At 33.6% G+C, this 17,613-nt stretch overlaps 1 protein-coding gene across 1 annotated transcript; it reads right to left on the bottom strand.

The window, feature by feature from the left end:
- Positions 1-276: 276 nt before the first annotated feature.
- LOC11423553 (putative disease resistance protein RGA4) lies at positions 277-6,706 on the bottom strand. The gene is made up of 4 exons (XM_013603525.3): positions 6,549-6,706; positions 2,906-5,425; positions 2,214-2,303; positions 277-827 (listed from the first exon to the last, which is right to left on the bottom strand). The coding sequence occupies exons 2-3, from the start codon at positions 5,422-5,424 to the stop codon at positions 2,240-2,242; spliced, it is 2,583 nt and encodes an 860-aa protein (XP_013458979.1). The 5' UTR covers position 5,425; positions 6,549-6,706; the 3' UTR covers positions 277-827; positions 2,214-2,239.
- Positions 6,707-17,613: the final 10,907 nt, after the last annotated feature.

Raw genomic sequence — 17,613 nt, 5'->3', positions numbered from 1 at the left:
GCACAGTAATATGCAACTTAACAAACGCCTACATGCGCATCGTGCAGGAGGCAAACCCTGAACACTTTCAAAAACGAGATTTTAAGGCATTTACAAAACAATGTATATGTAGACAAAGTTCCTACCCATGTGTATCCACTTCCATTACACTGAAAATGAGCTGCTATTTTTCAAATAGTTTTAGTGGTCAATGTGTCTTCTTCAGATATTAATTGTTCCTGGTAAGAAATGAATGCTGTGAAATCTGAATCCAATGATGGTAATCCGTTCACAACATGTTAATGATTGTTTGTTTCGTTGGTTTAGTTATTTCAAATTTACATAGCCCACCAAGATTTATGTTTACAAAAATGAAGGAATGTAAATGCATCATTTTCCAAACCAATGATCCCAACTATATGTTGACACCAAAGGAAAAACAAATCTCTTGCAACAACTACAATATCGTATTAATCACAAAAAAAAAAAATACATAAAGAACCAAAGGGCACCAAATCAAACTCCGGAAAAAGCCAACAAAACCTATAACTAGGAATAATATTCCTATTACAGAAGAGGTCTTCACTGATACAAGAAGTTAACAAATCCCATGCACCTAATATGAGGTACTCTAGAATGCATAATCTTAGTGAGAGAGATAGAGTTCATCCAATGATTGATGATCTTCCAAGGAACAATTGACACATTTTCAGAAAACAGTGAAGTCATGGATAGTGTTACCCAAAGTACGTTTGGTGAGATTACCAAAGTCATGGATGATGTGAAAGAGTTACCAATTTATTGACCACCATTTTGCTCCTTGGAACAGTTTAGCAACTGCCTTGTTCCTGCAGTAGTTATTGGCCACCATTTAATCATCAAAAAAGAGAAAGCAATAATAAAGAATAGGCTAAAGTGCACTTTTCGCCCTCTATGTTTTAAAATAGTGATTTTGGCCCCCTATTAAAAAAAATGGCAATTTTGGCCCCTTTCATCCTAAAATTGCTGAGAAGACGCCACGTGTCCCAAAAAAGGGGCAATAATCGCAACTTTTTGTAAAGATAAGGGGTCAAAAAGCATATTTCCCTTATGTTAAGAGGTCAAAAGAGCATATTTCCCTAAACATATGGGGTCACTTTTGCTACTTTTTTTAATAGGGGGCCAAAATCGCAACATTTTAAAACTTATAGGGCGAAAAGTGAAGTTTAACCTAAAGAATATTGCTTAGAATAATAAGATACACATTTTCTATGTCACCGAAGTAACGTTATTTACAAGGGGTCACTAAATATTGCTTAATTATAATAATAAAGAATATTGCTTATAATAATAAGATACACAAAATTTAATCACTTAAAATTTCGTCCCTCTCCCCCACTTAATCACCGCCAGATCACTAATTACAAGGGCATTTTTGTAATTTCACGTTTGTAGTTACAGTGACGTGGCAGTCATTAAATGGCCACCAAGAATATTACCTTGTAAATAAGGCAAATTCTATGGTACACCCAACATTTTGAGTGTACCGGTACACCAAACATTAAATTAATAATTAAATTGATTGTTTTTTGAAGAAAAAATAATTATTTTCTATCATTGACAATTATAATAATTAAATCTTATTTACCAAAAGCGTCGATGAAATAAAATTTACTTTTTTTGAATTTTTATTGCTCATAATGAAGAATATTGATTATTTTTTATGAGAAAATGTTAAAAATTTAATATAATTCATATAAACAATGAAATGATGTTTTTTTTCTCCTGAGATGGTGTTTTCTAAAATATAAATAATGACAAATAACAACTTATCTCATAAAATGATCATTAATTTATAAATTTATGAAACAGAGTATCGGTACACCTCAATTTGTGAGGTGTACCGTAGAAGCTCCCTGTAAATAAACGTTTTTAAGTCACTTCTATTACACTAATTACAGGGGCATTTTTAAGTCATTATCAAATAATACAATGACCATTTTTTAAATAACTCCTATTTACAAGAACTAAACACATAAAAGCCTAAATAAAATCAAGGAATCCATTTATCTAAACAGATGTATGTATCGTCTAGCCAAATATCAAAACCAAAATGATCCAAGTGATGAAAAATTGAATATCAAAACAAAAGTTAGGCATAAAGGTCAAGAGAAAGTTAACTCAATAATAGCAAAATGTACCATAAAAAATGTCATAAAAAATTGATGGATATAAGAGAGTGGATTCAGAAATACCTCCATGATTGATGAAAGATTTTGACTCAAGAAAAATACTTGAGTAATGATGGACTCCCAGGAATGAATTTCATTGGCGTATCCCGAACCCTGCATTACGGTTGCAAAATTTTAACTTTATAATTAGTATTATTATTAATATTAAATTTATACATACATAAATACATGCATATATGTAACGTGATTTTATACATGCATTTAATGATATGTTGTCACATCATTTTTTATGGTTGAAAACAAATGTGTTGTCATATTCATCAATTGACGTAGAAAACATCAGTGGATGTATGTCATATCTTTTTTTAGTATAATATATTGAATAAAAAGTGATAAAATTAATATTAATTTAAGTGTCTTTAGGACAATTTTTTTTTTATAAATAACTCAGTTATTTTATGACGGATAGATTAATATTTGTTTTCCAAAGTGAATAACAAATGCATATGATTTGTTATGGCACTAAAAGTCCTTTTATGAGAAAATTAATAGGATTGAACTTTAAAAGCCAAATGTCACCAGTCAATATGAGAGCGTGAGTGTGATTTAGTCTTGGCCTCTTTGGTGAGGAGGTGCAAAACAAAAATCATGTGCAAATAACATAAAAGTAATATTATTTGTGCAAATAGCAAAAACCCATGGTGTGCAGGTGCAAACAGCAAAAACCCATGGTGTGCAGGTGCAAACAACAATACCTGGTTCCGTCCCTGATGATCTTGATTGCTCGGATGCCAGATATATTACTCAATTTTAATAATGGGCAATTTGAAATGCGAAGTGTCCGCAAAGATACAAGGTTACACATTTGTTCAGGAGGCGGTGATGTCAAACTACTGCAATTGTGGAACTCAAGAGTCAAGAGCGATGAGAGATTACATATCCAGTCTGGTAACTTTTTGCCGCAAAACCCATCTATAACTAGTTTTCGAAGTGAATGGTGGTGTGGCTGCAGGCCTTGTAAAATGATCTCATCTTCCACAGAATTGTTGTATGGTAATTGCGATAGTTTAACATACCAAACTCCAAAAGGATCATCCTCAAAAGGATCCTCGTCGACATGATTCCATCGCAATTCCAATTGTTGAAGGTGTCGCTTCTCAACAAGTACTTTTGCAGATTCAATCTCTGCAGCATTATTTCGCAGGAACTTCAACCCTTTTAATTCTAATCTCCCTCTCAGGTTGTTTAGCTCACCCAACTCATTTACACTTGTACTTCCAGAGTTCAGTACAAAAAGTGTTAGTGTTTGAAGATCAGTCAACTGTCCTAGCCCACGTGGCATACATGTCAAACTCTCGCAACCATTTAACTCAAGATGCCTGAGACTTCTATTGAGATTTTCTGGCAATATTTCAAGCTTAGAACAATCAGAAAGTTTTAGAGTTTGCAAGTTCAGTAGGCTAGTAATGGTCGGAGGAAGATTTTTAAGTACATTGTTCCGTGATAGATCAATATATCTTAAATGCTTCATTTCTTCAATACTATTTGGGATTTCTTCAATATTCAACCCACAAAGTGTCAACACACGCAAGAACTTTAAGCCTGAGAAGGAAAAATCATCTGACTGAAGCAAACGATTGCTTGCATTTGATTGTGGACCGACCACATGAAATGTCCTTAACTTGTAGGAAGATGATGATGTTAGTGATAGTTGTATACCCCTACGAGATGACAAATAACGTGTTCTGTTTCCTATGTTTAGTTCTTCTCCTTCAACCACGACATATTCATTCTCGGTCACTAGTTGCGCTAGATCATACATAATGTCATGCATTTTACAGGTGCTTATTCCATCACAATCGTCTATAGTAACATCTTGAAAGAAAGACATTGACAGCAAACTCATGAAGTACTCATGACCAATATCTTCTACACATCTAATATCATTTGATTGTTGAACGAACCCCTCAGCTACCCATAACTGAATGAGTGTCTTCTTTTCAAACATAAAACCTTTTGGAAACAGTGAACAATAGGCAAAGCACTTTTTTAGAAACGATGGAAGATGATCATAACTCAGTTTAAGGATTGCAAAGATTTTATCCTTGTGTTGATCTATCTTTGAAAACTCGGCATCCTTGAAATAAAGCCAGTCACTCCGGCCCAAATTTCGAGAAAACAAAAGGCTGCCAATAGTTCTTATGGCAAGGGGAATGCCAGCACATTTCTTAACAATGTCCATTCCTATAGCTAACAACTCCAAATCATTTTGTTCTTTCAACTCGCCGAAAGCCACTCGAGAGAATAGCTCCTGGAATTTTTGTGAATCCAAACCTTTTAGGAAAAGGGGTGGATGTGTGCCTGTTATTTTTGCCACAGTCTGACTACGCGTTGTAACAATTATCATACTTCCTTTTCCACCTTCCATGAACATGCTCTTCAATTTAAGCCACAACTCATGATCCTCATTCCACACGTCATCTAACACAAGCAAAAACTTTTTCCCTTCAATTTTGTTTCTAAGTTGTTGTTGTACTTGCTCCATTTGACTATTCTTTTCATCCCCAATGATATCCCGAGATATTTTCTTCAAATCAAATTCATCCGAGACATACACCCACATTTTTAGCTCAAAATGCTTTTGAACATCATTATCATTGTAGACTAGTTGAGCAAGTGCAGTCTTACCTAATCCTCCAATGCCAACTATGGGAACTATAGAAACATTATTTGTTGCATTGTCATCTAGTAGATAACTTTTAATACATTTCTTTTCCTCATTTCTTCCAATAACTTCATCTGTACTTACGAAAGAGTAAGTTTGTCTCTGTTCCCTATATACAATTGGATTCTCCATAGGGCGGTCATTCAGTTGCAGTGCATGCTTATTGTTAGCAATGTCATCTAGCCTCTTTTGGATTGCTTTCATTCGACGGCCCAATTTAAGGCCATGGGCAATTTTGTTTGATTTTGAGAAGAAAGCTTTTGTACGTCTTACTCTGTTGTTTCCAGCCATTACTTTTCTTCTCAAAGCTTCAATGGAAAAATCATCTAGTAAATCATCTGCATCATAAAGTACATCTTTCAGCTTCTCCAACCAATTACTAACTTGATGATTATTGGCCTTGGACTCTGCATCGAGAAGCACGGCTTTTATCATGGAGACTGTGTTCTTCATTCGTTCCATATCCTCTTTGAAATTCCAAATGATTCCGAGCTCTTTGTAAGCTGCAGAGCTCAACTTTTCCAAGATTGTAACAGCAAGGGCTTCCATCCTTTGGCAAATGAAGTTAACAAAAGCATGAGTAAAACTAATCTTGGGGTCACGTAAGTGATCAATTTTTTAAATGGTCTCCTATTTTTAATTAATGGAATAAAAATCACTCAGTCAATGCAGTTAGCAAATTGAAACCTAATATGAAATAAGAGAAATGAATGGATTTTCTATTGATTTGTGAATGAGAGTATAATTAGTAATATATACACAAGTCTATTGTACTACAGATATGTATTGTACTACACTTTAGTGACTTGTACTGCAGCATTCATCTAAAAAGTAGATCTCAAATAAAAAAACACATAGCATATTTGATCTTCAATCCTTGTTCTTTCCTTCTCACATCTTCCTCCCTTCCATCGTGAGATCTTCTCTTCTGTACGATAATCTTTCTCACTTTTCTCACTTTCTGGTTTTTTTTATCAATTGAAATCAAGTTGTGTATTGACCTGGTCCGGTTCGCTAAACCGGCCAAGCCACCAATTTATTCCGAGTTTTAGCGAGTCACGCCGGATCTGACCGATTCAACTGCACAACCGATCCAAATATCAGACCGAACCGGACACAACTACTCCCTCCGATCTCGAATGTAAGAAACAAAATAAAAAAATTGGTGGACTCAAATGTAATGAAAAGTTTAATTAAATCATCCTATTAAATGTCACTATTTCAATTTTACCCTCATTTATTTATTTCCAATCTGTTTCACATTCCCATGTTGAGTTCAAAAGTCACGTTCATGACTTAAATATAAAATCCGAAGATAAAGGCAAAATTGGAAAGTTATAATGTTTTATGATGACTTCAATATTGTTAGTCCACTTTCTTAATATGTGTGGTTTTTTTTTTTTCCTAACATTTAAGACTGGATGGAATATTAACTTAGGGGATAAAAAAGTTTTTTAAACCGACACATAAAAAGAACAGGATTTGTACTATTTTGCAGATTCGAACAAGAATAAAAACTATTTAAGTAACCTAATTTAGAATTGCATAAAGAAATTTTGATTGCAGTATGTGTGTTGGAAATGAGCAAGCAAAATTTTGATTCTAAATAGTAAATACAGGTTGCAAGTTGAATCTTCTAATTATCATAAGAATACAAGAGAACGAGAGATTACCTGGTTTCGAAATCTGAATCTAGAAAAAGGATGAAAAGCTGTAGTTTAGTGCTTTGTATTGAAAAGTGAAAAATCAGATGAGTCAAATTCTAAGCTTGTGTTTAGAATCCTATTTTGAATGGACTGGAAATGAATCATAAAGAATTACCCTCTCACGCTTTTGTACGCAACTCCCTCAGTTTTAAAAATATTAGTGACATTAACAGTTCTAGAAGTCAGTGACATTAACAATTATGATCAAATCATGTCGTATCTTTCCAACTTAATTTCTCTGAAAATATAACGTGATGGCGATTTAATTGGTCAATTGGACATATAATCTATTGTTAAGTAATTGATGTTCACATTGAAATGCAAGAATAAATTAAAGTTCTTTTTCTTGACCAAAAATAAAACAATTAATGTTCATTCTTTAAGTAATTGATGTTCACATTGAAAAACTAGAATAAATTAACGTTTTATTTATCCAAAGGATAAATTTAAGAGTTTTTCTACTTGCACCCTAGTTAATCATGGTTGCACCCTAAAATGACAAGATTACCCTTTCATAAAATTTGATTTTCAAAAAGCCTATTCCTTCTTTTTTGGTTACACCCCAAAACCCTTCTTCCAAAACCATAATTCTCCAATCGATTCATTGTGTTCTGCGAAGATTTTCAAAACCATACTTTCTCACGTCCATTCATGATTTCAAAGAAAATTCGAAGCAAATCAGGTTAGCAAGTGTTGTTCTTCAATCGATTGTGTTTTTCTTGTTATGGGTTCTCAGTTCTGATTTTGTGTTTTCCTTGTTCTGCGAGTTCTGCGATTTTCTAAACTCAGTTTAAGTAGGTTCATGTAAACTCAGTTTAAGTAGGTTCATGTAAACTCAGTTTAAGTAAGTTCATGTTAACTCAATTTAAGTAGGTTTATGTAAACTCAGTTTAAGTAGGTTCATGTAAACTTAGTTTACATGAACCTACTTAAACTGAATTTAAGTTAACCTTGCCAATGTAAATTAAAACCGTAATCGTACAGTGCATCATTGCAGTTGAAGGAAAAGAATTGAAACTAGCAAATAGAAGAAGAAATTCACTTACTTATATCCAATTGAGTATGGATGAAAAATATTTTGATTCACTCTTTAATTTTCATGGAGATTGATATTGAACATCAAATTGTTTGATCAATCGCTTTGTGGGGTAAAAGAGGGTGAAACTCACTGACAATGAATAAAATTAGGGTTTTAAGAAAATTTATATAAAGGGCAATTTTGGTATTATAAAAAAAATTAAGAAAATTTAGGTGTAACCAGAAAAACATGGGGTGTAAATAGAAAAACTCTAAATTTAAAAGTGAGAAAAACATAAGAAAAGGGGTTGAATTATATTGCTTTTTTCAAATCTATTTTTAAGTGTTTGTAAAAACAGAACATAGTCATTTTCAGAGTCTGAAACATATAATTAAGCAACATATTAAAATCAAACACAAATCCTTTGAAGTATTGATGATAACAAAGTATTGAAAAACAACTGGATATGTTAATATATGTTCAAGTGTGCAGGACCATATATTAAAATTTAACAAGGTCTGAACATGTATAAGAGCATCAGAAGCACAAAGAGAAGCCAAAAGACTATGGTAGAAGATCTAAAGAAATGTCAACCAGAAGTCAACACCTTGGATCAATAGAAAGGAAAACACTCAGAAGTTAAAGATCTACATCAGACTCTGAAAACCTCCAAACTCTGAAGAATAGAAGACCCTTAGGGACCTAGAATCCTCGTCAAATTTGTCCTCTTATGTAGCAGTCTTTATCAAGACTCTGAAAGTACAGTTTGTCTTCCTCTGACCACGTGTAAAAAAACAAAGAACTTCAAGTACAAAGAGAACGAACAGATAATTCTAGTTGCAGCAAAAGGAATTTCAAATGAATAATCCACGACATTATCCTTATCAGGCAAAGACCTAACGTCCTTGATTTGAAACTTCTCAACGACTCTCAATGCGCTGGCATCGTCTCTCAAATCCTTGCCTATATAAGGAGTTGAAGACTTGAAGAATAATAACATGACTCTGCTATTTTAAATTGTGCCCTTACTCTGTTAAATTCAAAAGCACATAGAACACTTAAGAATTTCTTACTAAGTTCATATGTTAGAAATTATAATTTCATAAAGTCTTATATGTATTTAATTGTTTACACCTCTGATTGTATATCAAGTGTGAGAACAACTTTGTTTATTTGTAAACTCTTAGAAGTCTCTTTCAGTTGTGACTGAGCATTTGGAAGTCACTTGCTTGTGTGCTTGAACATTTGGAAGTCCCTTGAAAGTGTAGGGGAACTGGACTACTCTTAGATTGTAGGAGGAACCAGTATAAATGCTTTGTGACCTCCCTCCCTCCCCCCCTCTCTCTCTCTCTCTCTCTCTCTCTCTCTCTCTCTAAATCAGAAAAAACCCAACCAATTCAATCCCGCCTTGTGTTTTTTTCACCTTCACACATCACGTACAATCAAAGGTGTAAGCAATTAAGGTTCAGATGACTTCTGAAGCTTAAGAAATTCTAGATCTGAAAGTTTGTAAGATTATATCTAAGAGTTTGTAAGATTTTTTCACCTTGAGTTTTGTTGCCTCGAATGGTTAATGTCGTTTTGTAGTCATTCGAAATTTCTTTGCTCTTAATAATATGATCCGTTACATTTTCGTTGTCCTTAAATTCCTTTTTTTCCTGCACGTGGTCAGAAGAAGACAAACTCTACTACCTTGAATCTGATAGTGACATTCCTTCAAAAGATGACAAACTGATTCAGAGTCTAATAGCAACACATTGATTATGTCATAGCTTACTGTTAAAATATTGTGTTTCAATTTAAAAATACATGACCTAATAGGTGGACGAGAGTTTGGTTGAATTGGAGGGAGAAGGGAAAGTATTGAGGATGGGCCTCAAAACTAAGAAACATTGGGACCTAAAATATTGTGTATTTATTTAAGGCTAAAATATGGTTTTACTCCCTGCAAATATGTCTCGTTTTGGTTTTAGTCCCTGTAAAAAAACAATTGTTTTTGGTCCCTGCAAAATTTTTTGTTTTTTAAAATAGTCCCTGACCCCATTTTTGTGATGATTTGCATACGTGGCACATGATGACTGAACCGATTTTGTAGTTTTTGGTCCCAGCAAAATATTTTATTTTTTAAAAAGGTCCCTGCAAATTTTTTTGTTTTTTAAAATAGTACCTGAGGGACTATTTTAAAAAACAAAAACTTTGCAGGGACCAAAAACAATTTTTTTTTACAGGGACTAAAACCAAAACGAGGCATATTTGCAGGGACTAAAACCATATTTTAGCCTTAAATAAAAAATACATGACCTAATGGAAAAAAATTAGAAAAAGAAAATTGTTCTCAGTCTAACTCATAGATCATCATTGTTCTGAGTCTGACTCATCGATCATTGTCGTTTTGAGTCTGCTAACTCACTAAGCATCCCGATTTTGAATGGACTGGAAATAAAGCAATTGCCACACGGAAGGCAAAACGGGTCCAACCTGCCAAACCGGCCCATTTAGCCTACTATTTTTGGCGGGTTGTGTTGGAGTTTTGAATTCGCCGCTTCTAGTTGGCTCGTCCTGCTTGACTGTTGAAAAAGTAGGGCGGGGCAAGGATGGGACGGGCCAGTCCGTCAACTCATCAACTTACAATTTTTATTTTTATTTTATCAATGGGTTAGACATAATTTAAAGTGAAGCGACCAAATAACTTGTTATAATCCAATTTTACATCATAAAATTTTGTTTTACCACGAATTGATTTGCTACCAATTTTATTTTTATAAATAACATAGCCTATTTTTTACAATAATCAAATTGTTAAAAATATAAAAAACCTTGAAGATATATTTTCATGAAAAATATGATGATAAGTTAGAAAAACTTTTTTATTTCGGAAAAAAAAAATTGAACTTTTTTTTTTTAATTTCGAATTTGTTTTTCTAATTTTTGAAATATATTTTCTAATTTTTTTTATTTTGAAAATTAAGTTATAGAATTTTTTTATCTAATTTTATTATTTTCGAAAATAAATTTTCTTGTTTTTTAAATTTATTTTTATTTTTGATTTAAAATAAATTTTAAAAAATTAATAATTACATAGTCAACGTGTCGCATAATCAAAAAATGTTGACTCAATGCGTAACATAAGCCTAAATGTTTAGTCAACTGTCTTGAGGATCTAAAACCAAATAATCTTCAAATTATAAGGATGAAATATAAAATTTTTGCTTACGGAGGGAAACTGAAAATGACCTATATTACAAAGGTAAAACGTTGTTAACCCAAAAATGAAATAAAAGTAAATTCTTTTTTTGTTTGATAGACCGGCCTACCATCTCGTCAATCCGCCCAATGCGGGGTGGGTGAAACTTTTGACTTAGTCACTTAAATTGACTCGTCCATTTCGTGCTGCTCACTTTGTCATGTCTCGTTTTGGCTGGTCTAAACGGAGCGGGTCGCTTTGTCATGTCTACATCTAATTAGTTTGGATTTTCAGATTCCATATAATCTTTCAAATTTTAATTGTCTTTGACTTTGTTGTTTTTTTTTTTGAGGAAATTGTCTTTGACTTTTTTTTTTCAGAGTAGTCTTTGACTTTGTTGATTGCGACATATACTAACCATTTATAAAATAAATTACCATTCCTCGCGTTGTACGCAACTCCCTCTATTTGAAAAATATTAGTCACATTAACAATTATAATCAAATCACGTTGTATTATTTCCACTTAATTTCTCTAAAATTGAAATTATACTAGTCGCTTGACGTCGATTTAATTGGTCAACTGAGTATAAAGGTTTAATTCTAACCTTAGTTTCCCGGACATGTTGATTGGAGATTTTTTCCGTGTCGATTTCAGTGTAGATTTTATTTTTCTTCTTTGCTCTTTTGGTTGGTATCTTTTTTGTAGGTGGTGACAACATTGTGGTCTCTGGAAACGTTGGCAACCCCTCTTTGATTTTTAGTTTCATTTGGTACGGAACTCTTTTGAGATGTTCTTGAATACCACTCTACTCCTCCGCGATCGAAAACAATTTTTCATTACTTTTTTCTTCACCCATATATAACTTATGTCAATGCGGGTGTATCTCATCCAATCGAATAGGCTTTTTGTGACGGATTTTTATAGCAATGAAGCATGCATAAGGTAGGCCATACGACGTCCTTTAACCACAACAACAAGTTTTCTTGTTCATGCACAAGGTTTTGCTAGCACGCTCTTCTTCCACAAAAATATAGTTCATGGCTTATCTAGACATGTTACCCCCCAACCCAGAGTAGAAATTGACATCTTTGTATCTATGTTCCAAGACCGTAATGCTCCTACCAAACGATGATTGTATCTTCCCAAGCTGGATTACCAACATCTCATCTATTTTTTCCCAACAAGTACCCAAATCACCCTTGGAAGTGGACACATATTCCTTCACTCTACCATGTGCTCTTTCAACTCTATTTGTGGTCCTGCACCCAAGATGTAACAGAAAGTCTGTCCATGCTCTCACTATTTTGTCCTTCACAGTATCCAAAATGGTAGTTTGAACATAAGGAAGAAACTTTGGATAATTCTTACAAGCATCTTGCAATTCCATTAGATTACTTGCATATAACTCTTGCAATTCCAACTATCTCAATATGCTTCACCTCGCCGACAAGCTTCTTTTGCCCATCCTCTTTGACAACCTTTTGTCTCACTTACAATCGGTGATGATTTTTGCTCTAACATATTTCCCGACATGGAAATAACAAAGTATTGCATTACTATTCGGAAGAACATTTGCTAGACATTCACCAAAGTCGTGTCCCAATCAGTCACTACCACCTTAGGCATATCACTATTTGGTTTAAGAAGTTTAAGCAACATTTGTAAAACCCAATTAAAGTTATTCTCCTTCTCCAACGTTATAAATGCAAAACCAACCTAATATGTCAAATAGGTTGAGGTGACTCCGACTATTAAAAACAGTGGCATCTTGTACAAGTTGGTTTTATACGTGGAATCCATTATCAAAACAGTCTTTGAGATTAGAAATTGCATCTCCGTTAAGTCACCCCTTTTTGCCTTTTTGAATTTATGACGTTCATTGTAGACTTACTTGATATTTGTCATAGACTCTTGTCTTTTCTTCTTCAAATTTGTCAAAATATTTTTTGGTTTCACCGAACTATTGGTCAAGTCATGTATAATTTTCTTGTCGTCCTCCATTAATCTTCCCGCAAGAAGGTGCCCTGCTAAAAACGGCACCATCTCGTGGTTGTGAACACCATAAAGAATAGCCAATTTCCAAGCATTGTCTTCCCTGACGACATATCCACGCACCTTGAACAAACACTCATATTTTCTTGATCTCGTTGCTTCATGCTTCACTTTTTTCTTCGATACTTTCTGCTCGCCACTACTTTCACAAACCAACTCCAATATATGATTGCTAACTGCACAAGATCTTTTAATGGTAATCGTAAATCCAGCTTTATTTGCTTGTCGACGTACCCAACCGATCAATTCATCTTTATCTTTCCATGTCTCTCGGCTCGAAAAGAAATGAGTCGTGTCCACTTCGTTGTCACGAAGTTTCCACACACCGGCATTGACACTTGTAGCCTCCACTTTAACGGAAACTGCAACCTTAACGGAAACTTCATGTTTCGGCGGTTTGATCTCGACAACACTAGGTTTTCGATCACCCGCATTCTCAACCATATCTATAAATAAACAACATATAATTGCTAAAATAATTAATTAACATGTATCTTACATAATTTAAGAACATAAACAAACCAAAAAAATAAAAAATAAAATAGGGAGTAGCACTTTTTTTTGAATTTTTTTTCTAAGTCCTAGGCGTTAGTTAACTGCAGCTGGTTCTTCAACCTGAGCGGTAGTTAACTACCGCTAAGCTGCATGTCAGGAAAAAAAAACTGGAAACTCAATCAAATGGAAACGAGTTTAACGTTGCAATACCTATTTTTGATGTCAAATGTCTGTAGAAACGAGCTAGCAATCCGTCAACAAAGATTTGGAATCAATGTTTCAACAAAAAAAAATTAATGGGGGATTTTTTTAGGTAAGGTGATGAGTGAATAGGGAAGTAGGCATGTACTGGTTTTTGGGGTAAAACGTAACATCAGTTAACTACCGCTGGTGGCATTTTAGAATTTCCCATGTATTATTAGGACATTCTTGAAGGGAGAAAAGCAATTTTCAAACATTTTTTAAATGATAGTATTGAAATATGGGTTGGGTTGACCCACTAATTTTTGGGTCATGCCCAATTTTGTAACAATCGAGTCGAACGTATCCAACTCATTTATATACAACCTATTAATTACATTCTCAGATGTCCTATTGATTTATTTTTTATAAAAATACTCATGGGGTTTTAGATTGTATACTCATGTGTTTGGATTATAGAATTCGAAATATATATGCTTATATAAATAAGCAACAATCAAAATCTCTCTCATTTCAATGGTTGTGAATTTCGATTTTAAACTCAACCAAAAAAACAGAGTAAAAAATGATACAACATGTCAAACAGGTTGAGTATTTGTGTTGATACGGTTTGGATTAATCCAAACTACTTTTCCCTTGAATTCTTGGTACAAAAGGGGTGTTGGAATTCTATAGTGCTAAAAAAGCAAGGAACGTGCCATATTTTTTAGGGTGTTTGGATTACAAAATCCGAATTGGTGAAAAACTCATTTTTCCACCCTAAAATAAGGGGAAAACTCATTTCGGATTATAGAATCTGAAAATCTCATGGACATTTTTCGTAAAAAAAAGGGGCACGGGAAATCGATAGGGTGAAAAAAGTAATAGTCTATTTATAAAGTCACTTATATAAGTGCTTGTAACTTGTATATTCATTATATTATAACGGTACAAGGTTAAAAGACCCGGTCCAATTATCATTTGGATCACCCAATATTAAAGCTCGTTAAGAACATGAATCAAAGGCTTAATAAATGGTTCAAGTCAAAGTCTATCAATGTGACCACCTCGTTAGGCTACGTGGTGTAGCGCATGCATAACATCTCAGAATGATGTACAAGTAGGGATAATAGCTTTCTACCACCTCATTACTACTATAGTGCTGATGCGCTCCACCATCTTTGTTAAAGCAAAATGGGTTTTGCACAATGTTTTCGAAGTTTTGATGATAACAAGGTATTAAAAGAAGAACTAGATATGCTAATATATGTTCAAGTGTGCAAGACCATAAATTGAAATTCTATGTATTAAATAGAGTTTGGTACTAAAAGAACTTATATAAGAGCATTTGAAATTTGAAGAGAACCTGAAGAGATCACTATCAGACTCAGATAGTATATTTTGTCCTCTTTTGATCACGTGCAGAAATAGACAAAGAACTTCAAGGACAATTGGAGTGAAATAGATGATTCTGTTTGTTGCCAAGGATTTTCAAAAAATTTTAAACGACATTATCCAAATCAAGAAAAATTCCAACATCTATGATCAAGTTTCTCAAGGACTCAAAGTAATGCATTGGCACCTCTCCAACATCTCTTGGATTTCCCTCTGTATAAGGAGCTGAAGACTTGAAGAAATTAACAAGACTTTGCATATTTTGAAATTGTCCTTACTCTGTCAAAATCAAAAGCGCATTTGTACTTAGAATTTCTTAGAAACTTTATATCATAGAAATTCTTAAGTTTTAAGAGTTCATTATGTTATGTATTGCTTACACCTCTGATTGTACATCAAGTGTAAATCACATAAAATCTTTTATTTGATTAAGTTCGATTGTAGAAGTCTCTTACTAGTGTGTTTGAGCATTGGAAGTCTCTTTCTTGTACGATCGAGCATTTAAAGTCTCTTGCTTGTGTGCTTGAGCAATTGTAATTGATAAGTACCAGAAAATAGTATTTCAAATGATTATTTACGGCACGTTTGTTACTTGTTTCACAAGTTATTCAGGGAAAAGTCGAGAGAAAAGTGATTATTGACCTGTTATGCTTTATTCATCTTACTCTACCCATTTGTGCCGGAATTGAGTGCCAAAACATCAAGCAAGGACCAAAAAGAACAAAAGCGGCAAAAGCTACTTCGCCATGGCAAGTAGCAATCCTGCCAGGCGAAATATTTTGCCAGGCGAGACAAGGGCGAGCCAAATGGCGAGCAGTTCCATAGAGTTGGAAAAACAGGACAAAAGTACTTCGCTATATAGAGCAGAAATTCTGCCAGACGAAAAAAAAGCGGTTTTATCTCATCAAAGTGATGTGGCAGAAACCCACTAGCAATGTAAGCTCAAGTCGCCATGGCGAGCCAAACTTCGCCAGGCGAAATGTCACTTTTTCAGCATATGTATAAAAGCTCATTTCCTTCATTTCAGACAGAATAATCAGAACATAAGCCACTTTAGGAAGAGAGAAAACAGGGGAAACACAGAGAGAACTTCAATGAGCAAAGGGCACAAGGATTGAAAGGATTCACAAGATCATTGAGACATAATGGCTTGCTTCCATTCCATCTCTTCTTTTCTCCTTGTAAGGTTACCATGACAATGAGTAGCTAAACTCTTTTTGTTGGGATTAAATGTAGTTAACTCTATTAGTATGTATTCCCTTTGATTTGGATGTTTTGTGATTCTAAATTATCTTAAGATATTGATGTTATTCTTGCTTTTCATTTCTATCCTATGGATTTAAATTGTTATTGAAAATACATTTTGAATCTAGTTGAGAATAATCTTCTATCAATGCTTAGGTTCTAGACATGGAACTTAGGTTTGATAATCACTTTGAATATTGGAACTTAAAGCTTTCGTATCATTGTATAATTTGAAAAATCAACTATACAACGATACAATCGACTATTGGAAAGTTTAATAGTTTGGGAAATCGACGATTAGACGACTCAATAGAAATCACGACATCATTTGGACACGAATGATGTTGTTGAGCAATATTTGATAATATCAATTGATAATTAGAATCCGCAACACTAATCCTAGAATACGTATATCTAGGTTGATGAAGTTTAATCCCAACATAATCATTTCCCTGTTAACTCTCATATCTCTTACAAGTCTGTAGTTTTATGGTTCATGAAACAAAACAATGTCGAATCTGTAGCTTAGAACGATACCGATTGTTGAACGGCTTAGAATATCGCACCAATTCCTGTGGAGATGATAACAAAAATACTTACTTTTGATACTACATCAAAATGGCGCCGCTGCAGGGGACTGGCGTTTCGATATTTGAAGCATTGTGACAATTTGTATTGTTTTGAGTATTTGTATATAATTTGTATATAATTTTCTCTTTTGTATAGTGTCATACCCCAAATTTGGACCATTTAAAATCTTTTTTGTCCATATTTTAAAATAGTCCACATTCTCTTCTATTTGTTTTTTTTACCATTTAAAACTCGTGTTTTTCTTCTTTAATCATTTAAAAACTTTTATCTGCATTTTTATAACTTTTTGAGCGCATTTTATAGTCTTGTTAGTCATAATAATCAAGTCATTTTAAAAGGTTTAATCATATTTTAAAAATCGCGTCCTTTTAATCATTTCAGACAAAATTTCGGCAGGGAGGATACTTTGAAGTACCTCATGTCAGATTTCGAAGGGACTTTTTTTTTTATTATTATTAATTAATATTTTATTTTTATTTTATTTGTCATTTTTTATTTTTCTGTTTTTTGTTTCTTATTATTTTTATTTGTTAAGTCTTTATCCCCAAGTCTCCAACAGGGGTATTTTGGTCTTTGATGTGTACCAGAGCCAACCCTATTTTGTCACTATAAGTACACTGTCCAATCATTGGAGAGAGGGGGCTGCACAGAAATTATTACACTGACACATCAATCAGCAGCCACAAAAGTTCACAAACCCTAATCCCTTCTCTCTTTCTACTTTTTCGGATCAAATCATCAAAAATCAATGAAAAATAGATGAACATGTCAAGAACAACATGAACAATATTCTCCAGCAAAATTTCGAGAATCAACCTCGAATCACTCCACACTAACACATAAATCATCATCATCCAAACATCACAAAA

The sequence above is a fragment of the Medicago truncatula genome, chromosome 3 (genome assembly GCF_003473485.1).
Source record: "Medicago truncatula cultivar Jemalong A17 chromosome 3, MtrunA17r5.0-ANR, whole genome shotgun sequence".
In the NCBI taxonomy this organism is placed as follows: domain Eukaryota; kingdom Viridiplantae; phylum Streptophyta; class Magnoliopsida; order Fabales; family Fabaceae; genus Medicago; species Medicago truncatula.
Note: the sequence above shows the minus strand (reverse complement) of the source record. Positions and strands in the feature narration are given on the sequence as shown.

Excerpts from the sequence above, each read along its gene's own strand:
- LOC11423553 (XM_013603525.3), bottom strand. The coding sequence starts at position 5,424 with ATGGAAGCCCTTGCTGTTACAATCTTGGAAAAGTTGAGCTCTGCAGCT. Across the intron at positions 2,304-2,905 it reads ATCATCAGGGACGGAACCAG|GGTTCGGGATACGCCAATGA; the intron begins GTATTGTTGTTT and ends ACCGTAATGCAG.